The 24083-nt window shown below is 36.6% G+C and overlaps 1 protein-coding gene and 1 pseudogene across 1 annotated transcript in view; one reads left to right on the forward strand and one right to left on the reverse strand.

Moving 5' to 3' along the window:
• Positions 1–304: 304 nt before the first annotated feature.
• The window catches only part of PKP2 (plakophilin 2), an 84600-nt gene continuing 60821 nt past the window's right edge, over positions 305–24083 (reverse strand). The window contains exons 7-13 of the mRNA XM_060024573.1: positions 16195–16312; positions 15165–15329; positions 14075–14248; positions 8833–8986; positions 4700–4889; positions 1901–1988; positions 305–1770 (exon numbers count right to left, since the gene is read on the reverse strand). Of these exons, the coding sequence (XP_059880556.1) occupies positions 1702–1770; positions 1901–1988; positions 4700–4889; positions 8833–8986; positions 14075–14248; positions 15165–15329; positions 16195–16312 (958 nt within the window). The 3' untranslated portion in view covers positions 305–1701. The remainder of the gene's footprint in view (positions 1771–1900; positions 1989–4699; positions 4890–8832; positions 8987–14074; positions 14249–15164; positions 15330–16194; positions 16313–24083) is intronic.
• On the forward strand, positions 9290–22290 carry LOC132433593 (very-long-chain (3R)-3-hydroxyacyl-CoA dehydratase 1 pseudogene; annotated as a pseudogene).

Here is a 24083-nt window from a genome sequence, read left to right on the forward strand (position 1 = left end):
TATCATCAGAATTCTGATAAAAGGGATATAATTTCTTTCTTCAGTATTTTAAAAATTGGTATCTAAATAATTTCATTTTGAACTAGGTTAGTAACCTAAGTCTTCTTCACTGAGCTTTTGAAATTGAAAAAATTTTAAGTTCCAAATATAATAAAGACTTTGGGAATTCCCTGGTGGTCCAGTAGTTAAGACTTGGTGCTTTCACTGCCGTAGGCTCGGGTTCAATCCCTGGTTGGGAAGCTAAGATCCCACAAGCTGTCTGGCCAATAAAACCAAAACAAAACAAATATAATAAACACTTAAGTACACATTCAAATTGAAAGTGACAATTTATTTCCTATTACACTTTTCTGGCCAAAAGGAGCTGAAGGATTTTTTTCCTTCTTACTTTCTTACAACAGATATTGTCAGATTTTTTTTTTAAAAAGCAAAATATAACAGAATTATAGTTAAGAAGATTAATTCTATCTGAATGTTATTAATCACAGCCCAGTTAAAATAACACTTAATATAGACTCACTTCAATAGATGATGCTGTCAACTTTAAAACATAAGTATTTCTCGTATCATTTCTGGACGGCCTAGACACATTTTTCCTCAACATAACTTCATTTTTTTCCTAGCTTTTCCTTGACTTAAAATAATGGCCTAAGGAAGGTCACATGAGTTTAGTGGTTCTATTTTTTAAATGTTGGGCAAAGTAGGGCTGGTTGATAATGTACTTCATTAAAATGAGCTGTGTTTTCAGGGCCCTGGCTGGTCCAGTAGTCTGAGAGGCCTAGGTTTCTTTTGTAGCCAAACAGTAGAGTCCATTCTTCCACCAGCCCATAGCAGTGGCTGAAGAAGTCCAGGAAATAGATTACACTGAATGCTACTGTCAGAAGAGATTTGCATTTAATGGTGTTAATATAGGTGAAGTATTTCCTTAAGTAAAAATCCTACTTATTCAGTATTTTGAGGGAACACTGAATTTCATAACCATAGTTGACTTTCTCTGTAGAAAAGACTTTTAAATTTGCTATGATCACTTCCTTTCAATTTCTTTTCCTTATGGTCATGCATGTTCTGTGACCTAAATTTCTTAAGTTCATTGAAAATCAGAGAAAAAATTCAAGAGGATAAAAACAAGCACAAAGTAAACAAACAAGTAATTTTGTCATTACATTTTCACCTGGATAACCCCACAAATATTTCTTGTTGTTTCCATTCTGTTTCAACACTGCAGAACAAGACACTCATGGCTCAATGGTGAAGCAACGTGCATGTGAGTGACAAAACATGGAAACCAGAAAAGGAATATAAATGTAAATCAAACTTTTAAAATCCTAGTAATACAGCAGCTTCCTTCCTTATTTATTCTGTTAACGTCCATTCCACATGAATTCACATTTCGATTCCAGCAGGACATACACCGTCAGCCGTGATCAAAAAGACCACTATTTGTAGAGGGTAAAATCGAGCCTGTTGCCAGTATCCACTGGTGGCAAACTTGCAAATGTCCTCTGGAAAACTAATAAAATTATAGTTTGATTATTTGTTTTCTGGATCCTGGGGACCATGGATATAGAAAAGGACAGCAACAGGACACGCTTTTTTGAAGTTTATTGGGCTGGAAAGTAGAAAAATAGGTGTTTTCCTTTGGGGCTTTTTGTGACTGAGAATGATGAGGTTCATATTTCTGAGAGCACTTTTTCATGTTCCTCAGTCTTTCAGGGAGTGGTAGGCTTTGGCAGTCCGGCTGTTGACAAAATCTGTCTTCTTAAACTGAGCCTTTGAATAAGCAAACAGAAATGTGAAAGGTTAACAACATTTTCACACAAGAAAATGCAGTTTTTAGTGACTTCTCACCAGGGTCAAGTCAAGCAGGACATTATTATCTGGCTCTTTTTAGCATTCTTACCTTCTTGTAGGCATTATGGAGCTCCGTGTGGGTCCACAGAGAATATAGGAGAACAGAAGCAGCTTTACTTGCTTTGTTGGAAGCACAGCTGAAAAGAAGAAAAGGACATTTTTCGGAGATCAGTGAGAAAGTATGAGGCTTCTGGATGCTGTCTTTGGACATTCTGTAAATCTTCTTCAATTGCTGTCACTCAGGAGCCATCCATTAAGTCAGGCCACTCACCATGACAAGAGATTAGATGGTGAGCTTTAGGAGGCGAGGGGCCACGTTGGTGCTTTTGTTTTTTAAAAATCTTTTCAAACCACTAGCAAAGTGCTAACAAATAGTTTATAAAGCAAATTCCTGATATTTATAAGGCATGTATTCTTAGAGTTTTATAATTTCTTGAATTTATTTATAGCATAAAATTTATATTTGTACATTTATATTACATAGTTTTAGAAAATACTTGTATATTTATAACGCATATTTATATAGTACAAACGCATGAAAGTATGATTGAAAAATATGTGTAACTCTTAGACTTAGTGACTCCATGAATGTAGGGATTATGTACCTTTTTCAAATTAATAAATTCTTACTGGAGCAGCTGTTATTTTAATACAGTTTCAAAATTTATGTTTTTGTATATAGCAAATGGAAAGTGTGTTCCTGTTATAAATCCAAGTCTGCACTGAATTTGACATTGTACTTACTTTTGTTTTTGGCCACACTGTGCAGCATGTGGGATCTTAGTTCCCCGACTAGGGATCGAACGTGAGCCCCCTGCATTGGAAGCTTGGAGTCTTAACCACTGGACTACCAGGGAAGTCCCCTTACTTTTTTTTTAAACTTTATTATTATTATATGTACTTTTTTTTAAACTTTATTATTATTATTTGTATATGTTTTTGATGTTCTGCTTTTAAATTTGTCTCAAACTTCTTGTTTCTGGCTAAGGATCAGTGCTTTCTTAGGTTTCTCTCTCTTCCATCACTTGAATTAGCACATGGCTGCATTTTTTCTTTTAACAAAGAAACAAAGATTTTATTTTTCCTATCACAGGAGTTTGTAAGCATGCAACCAAGAACAGAGAATGCAAAGCTGTATGAAGAAGCCCATGCTGGGTTCATTTAATAGCTAAAAGACCTTGCCTTTCATACCAGCAGTGTAAGGAGGGTAAGTAAAATTAGCACCTTACAGATTTTTTTTTAGTACCTCAGGGACTTTTCAGAACCACTTGCTAATAACTGAAGTACTAATAAATCCATGAAAACTGTGGATCTCTAATATTTAAAATTGTAAGTTCTTAAATTGCAAGGGTGTTATAGTCATGAAGTTTGTTCATTAAGTTGGTTGCTTGGAACTCATTTATTCAAAGATGAAATGTAAATGGTGATTGGTTATCAGGCTAGCCCATAAATTATGGGTTAGCTGTACAACACTCTAGCAAGGACGAGACAGTAGACCCAACTGGTAGGAGTTCCTTGTTGAATTTTTTTTTTCTTTTTGGAGACAGGGCATATGAGGACTGGCTTACAAATGGGACACTCAGTGCAATGAAAAATAACAGAATAGCACACCCTGTAATTTTCTAAGCTACAAGAAATTTCCAAAAGTGATGGTGTATTCCCATGTGCTTCTTACATCTGAATACTCAAATAATTAAAGTCATACTGTCTTATAGAGATTTGGTTAGAAGTTTGGATGACAACTTGGAGTAGTCGTTTCTGCTTTGCAGCAATAATTCATACTTTCCACAAAGGCTGAGCAACTGCTACTTGGGAGCAGGTAAATATTCCCTGCTTTTGGGAAATGGACATTCTAACTAGGGCTCCTTTTAATCATGTGACTCTGAATGTAGTCCTCCTTCCATGTGAGCTTTGCCAAAGGGGAACTGCAGAGCACAAGGGGCCTAAATTGGGCGGGGCTGTGGGGGGAAGGGTTGTGCTCATTCGGGATACCACAGATCCCTATGCTAGCCTCTGCACAGCCAAGCACACATTTGTCTACTACAGGTCAAGTCTGTTTGCTTTGCAACTCATTAGAACTGGCCTACAATAACATTTGTTTTCTTTTTTGGTTACTTACAAAACTAACTTTATTTAACAAGTCAAACAATTCAGAGTCATATAAAGAGAAAAAAATAATACTCTTCATACCCCCTTGGGATCCCATCACTCTGAGTTAACTAACAGTAATAATTTGGTTACACAATGTTTTTCATTCTCTTCTTCACCTTTTATTTTTAAAATGGGGAATATTTGAAGACACAGACACAAGGATGTGGGATGACTTACATGCATTAAACCTTCTACTTCAAAAGAGAATAAGAGATGGAAGAGATGTGATAAAGAAAACTGAGAAAGCAAGGATTTCTTGTTACGCTGCCTCCTACTTCCCCTCCTCATGCTATTACGGGTGACACCTGCTTCACATATTTAAGTGAGGAAAAGGGCATTCCTTGTCCATAGGACTCCAATTTGCTTACTTTCTTCTCTTTTTAAATCACAGCTGTGATTCTGGGAAACAATTAGGTCAATAAAATGCTGGAATGCATGACCCAGATAAGCTATGGAGTTTTACTATTTCTGGATATTTTAGAAGAGAATGAGCAACTACTTGGCTTAGAGGATTCAGCTTTCACTTGCCTGATCACCAAGGACTGGAACAGATGATCCGGTCCGGCTTTACAATCTTATTTTTTGGCCATGTTGCCCATGGTACTCAATGCCTGGACATTCACAACTGCATTATTTACATATGAGAGTGGTGGTGGGGAAAGGGGAGACGCTGACAGGCAGATGCTAAAGGACTTACGTGTCACCTGTGCTTATGGTCATAATTTTCTGCAGGCCCCCAGTGTTTAGAAGATCCCGTGCATTCTGGTAACTATTTTGGATTATATTGTTCAATGTGTAACAGGCAGAGGCTGTAGTTTCAATGAGAAGATCAGTACTTGGGACTGTGTTGGGAATTATGGAAACCAAATCAGGTAGAGTTTCTCTGGCTACAAATGAAAGAAAAAAAGAACACTTGATTAAAAAGATTGTTTCTTAACCTCAAGATCCCAATAACATTTAAGAAGAAACATTTGGCTAACAAATGTATGGAAGGATGTAACCATTTTAATACTCAATTTACCAAAAAAAAAAAAAAAAAAAAAAAAAAGATTTTTAAAAAGATGATACTTTGTGCTCAGTGTACTGGAGATCTTTCCAGAAAGCAATTTGACAGAAATGTCAAAATTTTTTTTAAATTTTCACATTTTTTGATTCAGTATTTCCACTTTTGAGAATTCATCCTGAAGACATCACTTTAAAAATGGTAAAAGCAGAGATCTTTATTATAGTATTATATATATCATAAAAAATTTTACAAAGCCTAAACATCCCAATAATATGAATATGATTAACTAAAGCACATCTGCAAAGAATATTATGCACCCCAAAACATATCTATGAAGCATGTATAATAACAAGAAAATATTTGTTAATATTCTATGTGAAAATAACCGGTATACTTAAAGGATAAACACATATACAAGAAATCTGAGAAGAAATACACTAAAACAGTAACAGCCCTTGTTCTTCTACAATAGTATTAGTGGTGACTTAAAAATATTAAAAAAAAATTATCTGTACTGCCCAAAGTTTCTTTAATACGTAAATAACCGTTATTAAAAAAAAAAGGTAAAGAAACTTTAAAATTTATTTTTTCACTACATATATAAAATCTTGGTTATAGGGTTTTCGTTTAGCTTTTTCTGTAGTAACAAGAGAGGTATTAATATTTGATGATGTCATTATACTTTGTCCTATGGTATATATTTCAGGCAATATAAATTTATACTTGATATTTTGCAAAAGTTCTTTCCCATGTATGCTTTTTTTTCCTGTAACTACTTTGGACTCTCCTTGAAAGATAGAGAGCATGCTTCTACTGCTTTGTACAAATACTTCTGCCTAATTTTATTTTCTTCATCTGAGTTTATGTGACACCTTGAACTGCACTTCTCTCTCTGATACCAGACTGTAATTAGCTATGTGCCTGTCTGAATTCCAAATGGAGCCATGAGTTGCTTGAGGACAATTATTGTATTCATTTCTGGATTTCCAGCATCGATCACTATGCCTAAAATAGAGAGGTACTCAATAAAAGAACGGAACCATATGTCTTCCTTTGATAATACCTGGACCTGATTGACAGGAAAGACATACCTTCTGCTCAAAGGCCTGAACACTTCCTTTTTCACTGTTGTCTAAGCATCTTGGCATAGTGTTAGGAGCTCAGAGCTCAGTCTTTGAAGTTACACTTTTTTAGTTTTAGTCTTGTCTCTGCCACTTCATGGCTGTGTGGTCTGGGTAAGTTACTTAACCTCTTTATGCTGCATTTTCCCAATTTGTAAAATGGAATAATAATAGTATTTACTTCACAGGACTGTTTTGAGGGATTAAATGAGTTACCATGTGCTAACTGTATCACAGTTCCCGGCACATAGTAAGCTCTCCACAGATGTGAGTAACTACCAGAAGGCTTCCTCCTCTTACTAAGTTAAACCACAGAATGAAAGGCCTTGAGAACCTGAATTTTCCTTTTGCTGAATTTAGGTCGACAGCATGAAAACAAGTGTGAGACAATCACAACAGAAAATGTACAACTGATCTCTCTGCAGGGTGCATCAATGGCTGGCTGAGACCAGGCTGCCCACACTGAGACTGATCCCTGCTGAGAGAGTTCCACCTCTCCTCTCTCAGTATGACCAACAAGAATGTTCAATCCTACAGATCAATTTTACGGTTGAAACTTTGGGTTATGTCTGAGGAGGAGTGAGAATTAAGAGAAGTTAGAATCTCTAACATTTTATATCATGTTTGTTTTTCTTAGAAGAGTAGTATAACTGTTTACATAGACAAAGTTAAACACTACAGTACAGTAAAGGAGGGGTCATTCCGTCTCTCTACTCACACACACACACACACACACACACACACACACACCCTGAGGGCCTGAGTAAATACATTCACTTTGAGACAAAGTTAGATCTTTAATAGTGAAATATAAAATCAAAGGCCCTATCATGATATTGGAGGGTTATAGCTCAATGTCATATTATTGAAGGAGATTTTAGTTAATGCTGGTGCTTGCACATACATTATGTTATCTGATCCCTGGAAAAACACTGTTCTGTAGTGATTACTAATTTCATTCGGTTTAGGGCAGTTAAATGACTATCCAAGGTGACATGTGGCAAAGTAACATTATAGGATGCAGACCAATGTCTTCTGCATGAGACCTGTTACTCTGTCACCATGCTAAGTTGCCTATCTTCAAGTTTTTAAGAAAATATGTTTCAAGTTTATTTCTGTTAAATCTAAGTGAAATGTGATGACTTCATTCCAGGTCAGCCCATGGGAAGTTTTACTTGGCCTAGAAATCTCTCATGAAAAACACAAAGCTTGTATTTCAAACTGATTTTCATTTATTCCTGGCTATTAATACCCTGAATTAATACAAGTACTTTTACTCAAATTACATATTTGACATAAAGCCAATTTGGAATTCAAAAATTGCATTTATCTTGCTGAAGCCTCTTCTCACGATTGTCCTTAAAACAATCATGGGGAGGTTGATCAGTGAAATCACCTTATATAAATTGTGGGGCTACAGCTGTATTGTTCCAACAGTTGGAGGACTGTGGAACTTGAGACAACAGCATTTCTGCCCTGAAGGCATAGGCACAGTGTGCAGAGCGCAGTTCTTCTCATCAGCTATGCTCTAAAGATGGACGTAACATTTCATTTGAGAAGAAATAAGTCAAAGGATAATACACCTGATTGAAGTGCAGCACAAAAGTCCATGAAAGACAATGAGAAGAACACTTTCATAATTTTGAGACAGTGCCTTTGGCAAGGTTTCTTTCAGATTCACTGAAAAATTTCCAGGCCCTCTACGTTCATAATGGGCACAAAGGCATTCTATGAAACCTCCTGTTCCATGTTGTGCTATTGGCTGTTTTTGAAAATGACATTGTTAAAACATAACCACAGACCTTTTGGCACTGTGTCAGTGTGTGTGTGTGTGTGTGTGTGTGTGTGTGTGTGTGTGTGTGTGTGTGTGTGTGTGTGTGTAGATTTCAAAATAATCCAATCCATTAAAAAAACAAAAAAAAATTTAGTGGAATTTTTGAAAAACTGAGTTTTAAATTGTCAGAAATGACTAATTTATGGAGCATTAGAAAGCATGAGTAATTTTAGCATTATCTTCCTATTATCTAATTTTATAGTTTATGACTTAATTCAAAACACATTTTCAGGTATAAAGAAAATGAATGAAAAATGTTATTTGGAAGTATAACATAGTTATCATCTTTGTCAATAATACGGACTTAGAAAAAAAGGGGCAAGTGTGTTTCATCATATTTATTCTAAAACCTATGCCAAATCTGTTATATTCATGATTCCTTCTTCTTGTGATTATCTGTCCAACCATACCATTTTTTTCTAGTACAACAATGGCCAAGGTTCTGAGGTGAACAACCGCTGTGTGTGTGTGTTTCTTTAATGTTTCAGAAGACTGGTGCTTAAGCAGGCCACACAGAGAACATTCTGAAAGACATGGCTTAAAAAGATTTCACTGGATGGCATAGCTGAGGGCTGGGAAATATCAAATATATTACCTATCTCATTAATTATTAGTACGGTCTAAAATTTCTCTTTGGTAGTAATTAGAACAAAAACAAAGCTGGATATTAAGAAAAATCCTATTTGAGACCAGTGCGAAAGCCAACGCTTGATGTCTGGGTACACAAAAACCAGTTGTATTTATCACATTTTGCTCTTTATTCACATTTTCAGCTCATCATTGTAAAAAGAATGTGATAAGGACAATGTTTTATTGCATTTGTATTTTCAATATATACACTTTACATCTAGACACTTATACTGACTTACCAATTTCATTCTGCAGAGAAAGATTCCGAGACAAATTCCTCAGCAGAGAGACGGCAGTCTTTTTCACACTTGGATCACCAACATGCAGCATCTTTCGTGTGTGCTGAAGGCCATTTTCTTTCTGGACAACTGTCTGAGCTACTGATGCTGGCATCTGTTTTGTGAGACATATTCTATAAATACTATTGTATTTTACTTCATGGTTAAAATTTCTTAATTTCTGTAGATTACTAGAGATTGAGCGAGATGTTTTAAAAGCTAGAGATACTTTCTTTAAATTCTTATTAGGTTTTCAATTTAATTACTGGATACAGACAGTTTATTCAGTATTTTTAAATATAACACTGGATTTGGTTAGCTATTATGTTTTTTGCATCTGGTTATAAATAAAATGGGTCTGTCTTTCCCTTTCCTTTCTTTTTTATCATAATCTTTTTATTCACATTTTCAGTTCATCATTGTGAAAAGAAAAGGACGTTTTACAATCACAGTTACACTAATGTCATAAAATTTAGTGGGTAAGTTTTTTTCCCTTTTTCTATTTTCTTGAACTATTTGTGTAATATAAGAATAATTTCAACTTTGGGGGTCTGGTAGAACTTAGCTCTAAAGCCAACTGAGCTGAGAAAAATTTTAAAGGGAGATGTCTTTGATTACTATTTCAATGTATTTACTGGTTGTTGGCTTATTCATCTTCTCTGTTTGTCTTGTTCAAATTTTGGCATTTTACATATTTAATAAACTTATTCATTTCTAAAAAGCTAGTTTATTCTGAAAGAGATAATGGGCTTTTAAAGGAAGGAATGTATGGCTAGTCAGATTACCTGTAACTCTATTCTCTGTATCAGAGGCTGCATGGGTAAGTTGCTGGTCCAGGTCTAGGTCCACCAGAGGCAAACCTTGTTTGGAATTAGGCTGGTCACCTACTTTCACAGGGTCTGAGTACCAACTAGGCCCTTCCTAGCATCAGCAAACGTCCAACAATACTAAGACCTTAGCTTGTGTCTGCAACTTTATATATTTTTATTTGAAGCTAACATGAGGCTACCATGCCAAAAATCCGTGTATTCTTGACCATTCTTCAGGGTGTCTATCTTCTCTGTTTATCTAAACTCTGCTTGCTTCCCCTACCTCCTGCACAGCGCCCTCCTTACATTCTCCACCGTACCGTCTAAAAAAGGGGTTCTTAATACAGGATCCAGGATAGGTTTCAGGGAGGGAACAGGAGGTCCTTAAAATTATTTTTGTGTTTATAGTAATCTTTTTCAGGGAAAGAGTCCATAACTTTTATTAGATACTCAAAGTGTCCACGACTCAAAGAAGTTTAATAACCACTATTTTGCAATGTTTGTTCCAAAGTTACACTTTGTCTTTCACTAATTTGCAGAACATTCCATTAGACTCTTTTCTTTCCTCTGGGAAGAATCCTTCACTTGCAGCCATTCTGTACAACTCCTCCTTGGACATGGAGGTAGATTTAGCATCCCTCTCTCTTCCCAATGGCCCATCTAGGTGATTATCTTTCCTCATATGCAAAAGCTCTGCTCTTCTGAGTCAATGTCGTCCAGCTCTATCTCTCTCATAGCGTTTTCTTTGTCATCTCAAGGCCTAGTATATAAAAATGATCACAGAATTCTGATTCATTGAGGGAAATGGGAGAGGCTGATGTGGAATGGTCTTTAGAATTTGCTCATTAAGGAAAATAAACAATCAGATTTACCAAATAGAGATTTCATATTCCAGCTTTAGGGAATTTGTGAGAATGACTGTTAGTTATTTACAAACAGCACTTCTAGTTCATATTGCCCTGAGGTTGAGCGCCTTTTCAAATGTTTAATGGCCATATATACATTATGTTTTGTGAAGTGCCTGTTCAAATCTCTTGTCCATTTTTCTATTGAGTTGTCTATCTTTTTATTGTTAAATCGATGAGTTTTCTTTTATTTCCTAGATACCAACTTTGTTACTTATATATGTTACAAAAATCTTTTCCTCCTCTGTGCTTTGCCTTTTTACTGTCTTTTGATAGCTTGTTAATAATTTTAATGTAGTCAATTTATAAAATATTGACTTTATGTGCTTTTTATGTCTACTGTTAAGAAATCTTACCCTATTCCAGGTCAGGAAGATATTCTATGTTATCATTTAGAAGCTTTATTGTTTTACCTTCCACATTTAAATCTCATTGCTGTTGGAGCTGATTTGTGTGTAAGGTGTGAGACAGGGAACACATTTTGGTTTTTTTTCATTGGACATCAAATTAAGTGCCTTTAAAGTGTTTTAGAAACTTGAAAACTGTTTATTTCAATGATTTTTAACTTGTACAATGAATGTTTAATTTTACATGTATATACAACATAATGAGTTGATATATTGTAAAATAATTATCACAATAAATTTAGATAACATCCATCATCACACATAGTCACAAATTTTTTTTCCTTCTTGTGATAAGACCTTTTAAGATCCACTATTTTAGCAACTTTCAAATATACAATACAATATTGTTAACTATAGTCACAATGCTGTACATTACACTCCCAGGAGTTATTTATACTGTACTTTATACTTTATACTTTACACTATCCTTAGAGAATTTGCTAAATGGGTAAATTTTATCAACCCATCCCCTTTCCTTATTTATTATTTTGTGTTTTTTTGGTATCATTTAAAAAATAATGACCATTATACCTGAACTAATAAAGTTTACATTAAGGTATTCTTACCAGCAAGAAATTACTGCCATAATTTTATACTAAAATTATAGAATTTATCGTTTAGAAGCTATTCAGTCCAGTTCAGGTTCTTTGCCATCTAAGGCACATGGCCATCAATGCTCAGTGCTGTCTCAGTTATGAACACAGGTGAATGGACTGGGTATTTTTTGGAACTATGTTTAATGGTCTGCTTTTCATGTTTTTCTATTCAGTGATTCCTTTTAGAAATTACAAAGCCAGGCATTTTTTTATCACACCATCTAAACATAGCAAAATTAGGGAAAGTAATAATTAGAAAAAATATACATGTAAGTCAAAATTTTAATAAAAAGCATCTTGTAACTTAAAAGAACAAAGGGTCCTCATATCATTGTCCCATGCTGCTAATGATTTTCTCCTATAAATCTCTAGTCAAGATCAACTCTAATAGCCTTGAGTATGGATTAATACCAGTTTAGTGTAGGTCTCCTTTCAGGGGACTGGACTGGTCTAAGGTTAGGTATGATTTAAAATCCATTGCTTGGATTCCTTTTGGACTTGGAACTCTTAGATTTCTGTTTGTTTATTTCTTTTTCCCAGCTAGATTATTACCAAACACAGGGATTTTGTCTTATTCACCACCATATATTTAGCACTAGGCTAGTGCCTTTTATGTAGAAGGTGCTCAAATACTGTTTGTTTGATAAATGAATAAAGGAATTATGTAGTCTGAATAAACTACATATTCAGAATGGCATATTCTTGTATGTTGGGTGGCAAATATTCCTGTATTGACAGAAACATGGAAACACCTCTGGATAGTTTGGATTCCATGAAAGATTCTGGAGTGGAAGAGGCTAAAATCCAAGCTTAAAGGGTTAGCTCATATTGAACCATCCTCAGAGCACAGTGAGCTTAAATACATACAGATACAGCAATTTAATTTCTGACCTTTTCTATTAAGTTGGCTGGTAGTCAGTTAATAAGAGGGCTTCTGTAGTTTGGGAAAATGAAAGAAATGGTTTTGGGAAACCAAGCATGGGGAAATGGGAAGACAAGACAATAAATTATGTCTTTCTGTCTGTCAGGGCTCCCTGGTCACTCCCCATTTCTTTCTCTTTGCGCACAAGTACATTCTGAAGAATTTCAAAGAGATTAAAATTGGGTTGTATTCTTAACCACGGTGCTAAAATTAGAGAAATACTGGTTTTAGTATTTCACAATTCAAAACTGAGCAAAGAATGAACATGGTTCATTAAAGAATGAACATGGTTTCTCAAGTAAAGAATAAATAATATTTTTGTTATCAACAAGAGTGCTTTCCTCTATGATGGCGGATAATTAGACTGGCCATAGAGTGAACTACTTGGGGAGAGTTTAATCATTTTATGATCAAGGCAAAGAATACAAGCTTAGTTCAAATAATTAAATATTTATAGAATCCTTTATTATGTTGCAAGCTGTAAAATACATGGGGAAAGGAACAACTTTTTACTCTTTTCTAAAGTAATTAAAAAAAATTATTTTATTGGAGTATAGTTGATTTACAATGTTGTATTAATTTCTGTACAGCAAAGTGATTCAGTTATAAATATATATACATTCTTTTTCATATTTTTTTCCATTATGGTTTATCACAGGACCTTGTAAGTTTTTACTCTTTTTAATATTTTGATTTTGCTGGTATAAAGTACATCTGGAAAGAGAAGTAACTCTTTATTTTATAGTTGACTTTCTGGGACACAAAAGCACAGATAGCCTTTCCAACTGCAGTGGACATGTGTTGTCTCTGCCTTCTAGCGTTCATCCTTCCTTTTGGTAACAACACTCTGACTTTCCATTAGGGAGCCACTCCATGTGGTACAAGTGGTAGTGACCCTCGCTCACTGAAACCCCTGCCCCTGAAATTCACATGTGAGCACATAACCCAGACTTGGCCAATTAGAACATTACAGGCTCCTGGCCACACGTACTGGTTTGGAAATGGGCAAGTGAGACTCATTCCCCCAGATCTTAACAGAGCTATTGGGAAAATAGTAGTAGTTTCTTTTCCTATGGAGACACTGAGCTGGATAAGAGGTAAGCCTGAAATCACTGGTGGCTATCTTTGCCGTAATATGAGGCTAGCCTTTGAGAATGAAACCAACAGAGGAAAACAGAGTCCAGAGATAGAGAATCACAAATACAATTGCTGGGCACCTATGTCCCACCATGACAGAAGGAAAACCCACCCTGGACTCTTCATTTATATGAATCAAGAAATTCCTCTCTTTTGCCTAAGCCAGTTCAGGTAGGATTCTGAGACTTGTAACAGAAAGAGTTCTGACTGATACTCATAAATACCAATGAGTCTTTCACTCGCAGTCTGACCTGGGTTTGCAGAAGCTGAGGCTGAAAGTCCTGCAAAGCCGAACTCTCTCTGGCAATTCCTGAGAACTGTCTTGATTGAAGCGAGAAAACTTATGTTCTTACTTCACTGTCATTTCTGAACTTAATGTAGGTGTGTCTACAATGCCATTATTTTTAAAAGTAAGCATGATACTCACTGGTCCACTTCCTGCCGTGAGATTCTGGAGAGCTCCCAAAGATGCTTCTTGAGTGTAGTTTCGGACACTCTTGGCAATCAAGGACAAATACATCCGTATCACGATGGAGTGCCACAGCCACTCCACGCCCTTGGGGTTGCTCTTTTCCTCTGGCATTGGCATGTCCTGGTATTGCTAACCACACACACGATGAAATCCAAAATTAATGCCTTCAAGTCATTTCTATAATTCCACACCCAAACCAAGAGACCAGAAGTACTGTCTTGTCTAGGGAGACTAATAATTAGCATAATAAGAAGCCCTTAAAATAAAAATGAAAAAGCAAATATGTATGATTCACAATCATTTAACTTTTAGCCCATAATGACTATTTCTCTCTCACAATACCCCATACTCACAACTTTACATTTCACAGCGAGAGAGAATGCAGAGAATTAAGCATTGACTGTTCTAGAATAGTTTTCAGGCTGCTGTTAAGCTAAAAGCTAAATTAGTCACATCCACTCTGAAGATAAGAAAAACAGGCCTCTTCCCTCAGAGTCTTGTGAAGTTGTCCAGGATAGCATCAGGATTCTAAATTTACCAGTCGTCCTCCAAGTTCACATACACCGTGATACTCTTGAGGAGTAGGAGAGATCACATTCCTTCTATTTCATGAAATGCCAGTCTGGACAGCAGTCCTTCCTATGTATGGGGTTTGCTTTTCGGATGTAAAAGTTTGTTTTTAGAATGTTTAAAGCTGAATGTCAGGGCTGCTTTTAATGTTAAAACAATGCTATGCCACTGGCCATGTGGCATTAAGCTTACTTCCTAACCTGCAGGGCATAGAGCAGTATGGTTTGATGGCTAATAGTGTAAACCTGGGGCCAGATTACCTGGGATTCAATTCCATCTCCTCCACTAACTTGAATTATTCTGAATTAACCTTTCTGTACCCTCTGTTCCCTCATCAGTAAACGAGGGTATTAATAATACATACCTCATACGGTAGATATAAGGCTTAAAAAAACTGAAAATGGAGCCTGACATACACTAAGTACTCAGAAACACACACACACACTTATACTTTCAAAGGCCTCCCCCAACATACCTCTTTTACTTTCCTGCTTCTACTGCCAAAACACCCAATACTTTTGTTGTTGTCAGCCTGGATATTCCGGCTTTGAAGATAGATACTCTGGGAATATTTCTCTGGGAGCTCTGCCTCCAGCTGGTAGGAGAGGTTATGAAGAATGCACACACAGTTCTCTGTGGCCTGAGAAAACAGGACATGAATATTGATCATATACATATAGATATCCCTTTGCAAGTGTTATACCACAGGACCTCTTAGGCTTTAGATCTTACAAGGTTAATTGGATGCAACAGGGTGCACTTGGACTGCAGGGTGGCTGGGGGAGTGAAATGAGTACAGCTAGAAAGGCTAGGGCTAAATCATAAATGGTCATGAACACAACACTAAGAAGTAGAGGCTGAATGTTTTAAAACATTGAGGAGCAGTTCTAGTTTACTTTTAAAGAGTGTTCAGAATGATTTTAGATTTTAGGTACATTGTTTAGTAGCCACGTGGACTTGGAAAATAGGAGGAGATATTGCTTATAGAGACCAGTCGACTACAATAATCAGTATAAAAGATGCACAAACTATGACAGCAGTAGTAGCATTAAAGAGGACTGGTTAAACTAAAGAGCATTTCAGAAGTAAAATGCACAAGATTTGTTGTCCAATGGATGTGGGATGTGAGGGAAGAGAGGAAGTCCAACATTACTCAGGTTTCTATTTTCATTTGGTAGATGGTAATAATTATTAAGAAGGTTTATACAGAGGAGTAAGTTCAGAGATGAGGGAAGAGATGAATTTCACTGCTGAATATGTAGCATTTGGGCTCCTTTCAAATATCCAGAGTTGTTAAACAGTTAGAAATTTGGATCTGGAAAGTAGAAAAAAAAATGAGGCTAGGTAGATATTAATATTTATGAGCATGTATGGGAAATCTTAAGCTCAGCAAATCAGTTAATAAATAAAGCCAAACCCAAACAGCTACTTCAAGAATACTCTGAAGAGTCTTACTAAGACAAAATAAGTAATTCAATATGAGAGACATCTAATTCTTGTATCACCTTGTCATCTGGCTGGTAATCTGCAATGGTTCCTCTGACATAATGGACCAGTGAGTCAATCAGTCCATCACACCTTCTCATCACTTTCCTCCCTTCAGGGCCAGCTGAACTCATGTTTCTATCAGGAAAAACAAACAAACAAACAAATGATCAATCATAAGACAGGCAGTGTATCTAATAGGTTTTTGTTTCAAAGTTTTTTCCAAGGGTTCGGAAAACTGTCAAATTTGTCAAAGTATGACAGACTTGTCCTGGGGTCAATAAATCATCAACTGCCTATGGTCATCAAATCTAGACACAACTTGTAAATATATTCATAACACATTATTATGTCAGTAAAAGTCTTCTGTCTACTTCATTCCAAGCACCAAGGTCAGAGCATTATTTATTTAATCTTTACACCATTTTGGAGAGGGTATAAATATATGAGGAAAACATTTTGCAGTTAAAAGGAGAACAAATGGCACATTAGCCATAGCAATACACATGTCCAAGTCCCAACTTGTGCCATGCCTTAATTCTAAGTAACTTAAAGCTACTTAAATTCTCTGGGCTTCAGTTTCCTCATTTGTAAATACAGGGTGTTAGACTATATTATTTGGAGGTTTTGTGGGTTTCAGCATAAACTGTTATTGACAAATATTAAACCAAATGATCTAAAATGTGATAATTCTATAATTAAAATGGCAGAGTGATGTCACGAAAAATGTAGTTTTACACTGTGTAAGACCTAAGTTAAAAGCATGATCTATAAACATCTTTGCAATTAGTCTATTTTTTAAAAATAAATTTATCTATTTATTTATTTTATTTTTGGCTGCATTGGGTCTTCACTGTGGTGTGAGGCCTTCTCACTGAGGTGGCTTCTCTTGTAGTGGAGCATGGGCTTCAGTAGTTGCGGTGTGTGGGCCTAGCTGCTCCGCAGCATGTGGGATCTTCCTGGACCAGGGATTGAACCCGTGTCCCCTGCATTGGCAGGCAGATTCCTAACCATTGCACCACCAGGGAAGCCCTCTATTTCTAATTTGGCTAAGCCATGACACCTTTCTATAAACAGTGATTAAATCTACAAGTGCAAGTTGCTTTCTTATAGAGACTGAAGCTTATCAAACACAGCAAAGTAATACATGTAGGGATTATATTTCAGATTCACATCATGTTTATATTCTGGTATTACTGTTACTATGTTCCTTTGCATTAAGTTCTTCTTGTCGGCATTAACTATTTAAAAAATTTTGTTTTCCAAAAATGTTAACAGCTCCATCAACAAGAATGGCAAAAGAACAATGCATTCAGGTTTTTAGAATTTTGAGAACCACCCTTATTCCCTTTTGTTAATTTCACTTGCTAAGAACTATTCCTATAAATTTTATCAGACCAGTTCCTTTCACTGGTAGGTAGAACATTCAAAGTATATTCTTTTTTTTTTTTTTTTTTAGTTTGCTCCTTTTTAAAAATTTTATTTAGAATGCCTATTTGTTGAAGTTGGCATCATTTTACAGATTAGAAAAATTCAATTTTTCTGTCTCTGCAAAGATTTATAATAGGTTAGGAATAACAGATTAGAAATGTAATACATTACAAAACAGTTGCCTATGACTATCTGTACATTTACTATGCACCTTAAGGAAAAGAATTCGACAGTGTGCTGTACTTACACTGCAGATAACATCCTTTTATTCTATTTTACAAAACTGACCAGTGGTAGTGTTTGAATTTATAAATGGCCATTAAACAGGATATTTAACTAAGATATATAGTTAGCGTGCTAAAAAGTGAAAATTTTCAACTGAAGTTCTGTGGCTCACAAAGCATACTGTTTTTGTGTATAATGTCTCAGTGTGATTCTGAACATCAAAAGAACTACAATTCTGAGAAATTTTGGGGTAGCATTTTCTTCTTCTTTAAAATAATATATTACACTAAGTGATTTTAAAAAGTTTCTGTTCCCAAATACTGTTTTCAATACATTGTGTCAAAGAACAAATGTGCCCAGCATTATATCAAGAACTGCAGGGAACAAGGGAGGAGTATCCAGCATTGCATCCTGCTCCCAGGGAGATCACATCTATAATTCTTGACTGTTTCTAACCCATGAAAATGCAATTTCATAATCCAACCTATAGTTGAGGAGATAAGACAAATACACCTAAAACTAAGGATATGCTAATAATTTAGTGGTTGCTGAATTGACACAATGAGTTTCTGATTTTAACAAAATCCCTTCTGTGACTTTGGTTCTCATTTGAGGTTTCTAATGTAATTATTCCCGTCCTATTTTTCACTGTACCTGAAAGACTTTCACACTTAGTCCATTAAAAAAAAAAGATAATGAATAGGCTCATAAGCTGTAAATAAAACCATTTTTCGTACAGTTTGTTTTTCAAGAAATGATTATTTGAACCAAGATCCTCTATCTACTCTCTGAGCCCTTTATGGTCATGGGATCTTAAGAAGCTTGACAAAACTGAAAAAGCATCTTTTACAGTCTCCTTATTTTACACATGGAGAAACTGAGGACCAAAGAGTTTAAGTTACTTTTCCTGGTGAGATTAAATTACTGGTGAAGTCAGGATAGGAGAGCTGTTCTTTATTCTGTGCTAAGGGCGGCTCCAGAGTAGAGCAAACCTTACCTAACATTCATTCAGTCTGCCATTTGTTTATCAAGTACCATATGTCCCCCAACTCCAAGACAGCGTTATCATATTTTAAAGCTCCCTTTGACCTTTTCAACATCTGGCTTTGAGAGACGGCAGTAGTTTTAAAATTGCTTTGCCAAATCAAAAGGTCTCTCTCCCTAGCTAAGCCCACTACATACCTTGCAGATGGATGACTCAGCTTTGTTTAACTTCAAGTCTGTTTATTTTGGGTGAGAATGGTAATTCAATTTGGCAGTACTGCCAGTTCACACACACTAACTGTTGTCTTGTAGTCTGGTATTATCCAGACTCTACTGGCTTGAAATGGGACTTATCAGTGGTTCCTGACAGTTGATACCTTTGCTGACAGAAAGTGCATGGAACCCCACTGCTTCAGTATTTGCTCCTGCATATCAAAAATAGTTCCTACCTTACTCAACTACCCAGAAATATGAATGATAAGGGTGGATTATTTTATAGCAATACATCCATGAATAGAGGTCACTAGTCAGAAAGGAATTTGTTATTGTACCACTCTGAAAATAATCAGAAATTATTAGAAAATGATATATTCATCTTAAAGTATTTTTTAACAGCTAATACATAAGTTTTTTGGAATCAGAGAATTAACATGGCCAATCTTAGGCAGAATTGATCCTTTTACACTGTATCTCCTGAGTCCCGAGAAACATTTATCTATCACTGTTTCCTATATGCAGCCCAATAGAGGTTTAATCTGGAAAACTATCTCAAAACTATACATGAAATATATCAAAACAATTATCTTGTTGAAAAGTAAAAAAGAAAGAGCATAAAAACCACAGTACTCAATAAAAGTTGATTATCAGAGTTACCAATGAACATATTGGAAATGTTTAATTCAGTGTCTATGGTTTGAATTTGATTAAATGAGTCTATTTCCCCTGGTATAATCTAGCAGAAGTCTGAGTAAATATGTGAGTACCTTTTAGGAAATTAGAACTGCACACTGTTGTATACTGAAATTTAAATACCAGGTCCTTGGGACTAGGGGTTGGGGCCTCGGGAGGAGGTGGGTAAAGAAGGATGTGAACTACTCTAAACATAAAAGCAGGACTGTTTCAGAGCTCTTCACCTTCACTGGCCCTGAGTGGGAGGATACCAGCGCGAACTGTGGCTTGTGTTTGATATTAAGAAGAATTTTTCTGCTAATATGACTTATAAAGGGTGAGAAAAAATAGAATCTGAACCTCTGTATGTCTCTGAACAAAACTTCACATATTTAGGAGGCTTCAGGTGATTTATCTGAAAGCAAATCAGTGATTCCTGACTCTCTCCAGGACCATTTATCTCACACATTCCTGAGTGTCACAATGAAAAGGAGAAAAGAAAACCAAACACCCTGGACCTTGCTAGAATTAAAATAAAGAACGGTCTTTGTTAAGATTAAGGACAGTGTGACTAAATCTTAAATTTGTATGGCAAACCAAAGAGTGAACGGTGTCAAATGATAAGAATAACTGCAATTTAGTATGTGTGCTAGACATTATTATAGATACCTTGCAAATATTATGTTTTTACAAAATTCCTTAAATTAGGGTGTGCTAGAATCTCATTCAGAACCCTGACCTATGACTGTTGTTTAAAGTCAGAATTACCTGCTTCTAATGGGATTTTTAATGCCTCTTCCATAAAAAGTTATCTGTGTGGGGCTACGTGCAGGCATGTTGTCAAATACAGCTAGTCTGCCAGCACTGGAAGGAAGTTTGTTATAACACAGAATGTCCAAACTTGGGGTATGGACAACTGGCCTGGTGAAATGATGAGCTAATATGAAATGTTTAAAGTAAAAGGCTATAGTTAGTTACCAGGGCATGAGAATGGCCGGCAATAAGAAGGCAGGAGTGAATCTTTTCAAGACATTTCACCAACAAGTAATTCTAAGATACAGAGATTTTTATTAAAAAATGGGGCTATTTCTACTGATAATAGGTGGTTTCCTACTAACATACAATTTACATGTGTATTAATGTGACCTGTCTTAAAGGTTTAACCAGCATACTGAGATAGTGAGCACCACAGTGGTTTTTAAAAAATTGTGGCTGTATCTTCATTTTCATCAATAATTATAGGCTTCCTAATACCATGTGTTATAAATTATATCCCAAGTGGTACCAGTCAATTAAGTGCTTGGTCCAAGTCCATTCAAAGACCCAATAGGTACTTGATAAGACATTAGCTGATAAGGAGGCATCCTTCTTCCTCTGGTTATTTGAGATTTAGGTCTGGGTTTTTGTTTAACTCTCAGCTGATACATATCAAACAGTTGGGCCTTGTCTGTGATTAACCTAGAGAAAACAGCAGAGGCAGTTTGTGGTTGCACAGAACAAAAGAGGAGCCTCATTTGAACTGGCAGAGGAACAAAAACTCTAGGTCAAAAGAAGGGTTTGTCTGTTATTCTGAGTCAACATCAGATCCTGCAGGTATCCGCAAACATCAGCCAAAGTCAGCTGTTCATTCTGCAAAAGGAAGCAACGTTGGGAATAGAACAAAGCTGTACAACCTACACGTCTTGTTCCTTCCAGGACAAGGAACATCAACTTAATAAAGATGTGCTAGCATCTATTACACATCAAGAAACTAGAAGGTGTAGGAAGAGAAAATCTATCCTTAAAAATCCTTTAGTTCTGCTTTCCTACATTTTCAGGTCTTCCAAAAGTATGCTGAAGAGTCAGTTCAGAGACCCCTGCGCGCGGCACATGGGGCGCCTGACGGCCGGGCCCCCTCCCGCTCCCCTGCCCCTCTCGTCCACGTCCCCCGGCTGCACGGCCACCATGGCGTCCAGCGAGGAGGACGGCACCAACGGCGGCGCCTCGGAGGCCGGCGAGAGAGGGAGGCCGGCGAGGAGAGAGAGGCCGCGGGCAAGAGGAGGCGCCGGGGCTTGCTGGCCACCGCCTGGCTCACCTTCTACAACATTGCTATGCCTGCGGGGTGGCTGGTACTAGCTATTGCCATGGTACGTTTTTATATGGAAAAAGGAACACACAAAGGTTTGTATAAAAGTATTCAGAAGACATTTAAATTTTTCCAGACATCTGCCTTGCTTGAGGTAGTCCACTGTTTAATTGGAATTGTACCTACTTCTGTGCTTGTGGCTGGGGTCCAAGTGAGTTCAAGAATCTTTATGGTGGGGCTCGTTACAGTGTAAAACCAATATAATTTTTTTTTACCATCTTATATCCTGTTGGAGTTGCTGGTGAACTTCTTACAATATACGCTGCCTTACCATATGTGAAGAAAACAAGAATGTTCTCAATAAGACTTCCCAATAAATACAATGTCTCTTTTGACTACTATTTTCTTCTTCTTATAACCATGGCCTCGTATATACCATTGTTTCCACAACTCTACTTTCATACGTTAACGTCAGAGAAGAAAGGTGCTTCACGGAGGGGTGACTGTCGAAAAGGATGATTAAATGATCCCTACAACAAGGTGCTTTTTCCAGAATAACCAGGATTACTTGAGTCCAACTTTTAATAACAAGAATAAATAGCTTCATGAAAAAAAAAAAAAAGAGTTCAGCCAGAAATCATCTGGTTGGTCAGCAAGAGTCATTTCCCCTTGACTTAGCAGGCTGTTCAAGGTAGAATGTCAAATTCCATTTTAAATGAATTATAACAGCAAACTAATTTTAAAAATATGCCCAGGAGCCACTGGAACTTGAGTAGACATTCTTAACACCTAAAGGAGAAGTTTGGGATGCTAGACTAGGACAGATGAAGATGCTTAAGATCTAGAGTAGTATTCTACTCTAGAATATGGTGCTCAGACAGCCTGTATCTCCAAGATAGGCATATGTTTTTTAAAATTTATTTTTTATTGCGGTAACATTGGTTTATAATATTATACAAATTTCATGTGTACAGCCTGATATTTCTACTTCTGTATACACTACAGCGTGCTCACCACCAAGAACTGTTTTCATCCTTCACCATACAGTTGATCTCCTTTATCCATTTAACCCTCCCCTGCCCCCTTCCCCTCTCGTAAGCACTACTCTGTTCTTTGTATCTATGTGTTTATTTTGCTAGGTTTGGTTTGTTTACTTATTTTGATTTTTTGACTGTTTTTTATAGGAGTGAAATCATTTTCCACATATGAGTGAAATCATACAGTATTTGTCTTTCTCCATCTGACTTATTTCACTTAGTGTAATACCCTCAAGGTCCATGACGGCATAAACTTTAACCACAGGATAGCAATAAAGTCATCAGTGGCTTTATCCAAATATATCAACTCACTTTTTTTTGATGAAGAATTTTAAAACATTTAACAGTAGTTCTATGACAGTATTAATATTTTTTGGAAAATGACTTCGAGTGTCATAAGATACAGTTAATAAGACACTACCTTCAATTTAAGATACACACAGAATTTTTTTTTTCCCCCCGTACGCGGGCCTCTCACTGTTGTGGTCCCTCCCGTTGCGGAGCACAGGCTCTGGACGCACAGGCTCAGCGGCCATGGCTCACGGGCCCAGCTGCTCCGCGGCATGTGGGATCCTCCCAGACCGGGGCACGAACCCGTGTCCCCTGCATCGGCAGGCAGACTCTCAACCACTGCGCCACCAGGGAAGCCCCACACAGAATTTTTAAACATGAGGATGCTTTAGAAAAAATCTCTGACAAAAATACACACTTGGTTTCAGCCTAGCGCTGCAGATATTATCTGTTGCAGAGGGAGACGGGACCTTTGTGGAGAGAACTGCCAGATCACCCTTGACCAAGTGATCAAGCTTGACATCATGGACAATAGGCCAAAAGGATACCATGACACCCAACAGAAGTACACAGCATCACCCCCGACTCTTCTTATTAAAAAGTTTGACTTGAATCTAATCTTGAAGAAACAATTCAATAAACCCATACTGATACAGTCAAAAAAAAAAATCTCTGATAAAGACATTCTTGGCAATTTCATTTTCTGTTCAAGACTCATCTCATAAACTAACTGATGCAGAAAAACAAGCAAATACAGTCCTCTTGATATAATAAAAATTATTCTTCTGTTTCCTTCGCTGATTCTTCTTCCTCCATATTATCCCTATTCATGTGTTTTCTTTTAACAATTATCCCGGGGGGCTGGACCCAAAGTAGACAAATGATATTTATGAACTGGTTGGTAAGAATGAAGAATTTCTTTGGCAAACTGAAATGTCATACAATTTCTGTGAAGTACAACTTTTAATCTGGGCCCACCTGCTAAGGA

Source organism: Delphinus delphis, chromosome 11, assembly GCF_949987515.2.
Source record: "Delphinus delphis chromosome 11, mDelDel1.2, whole genome shotgun sequence".
Lineage (NCBI taxonomy): Eukaryota > Metazoa > Chordata > Mammalia > Artiodactyla > Delphinidae > Delphinus > Delphinus delphis.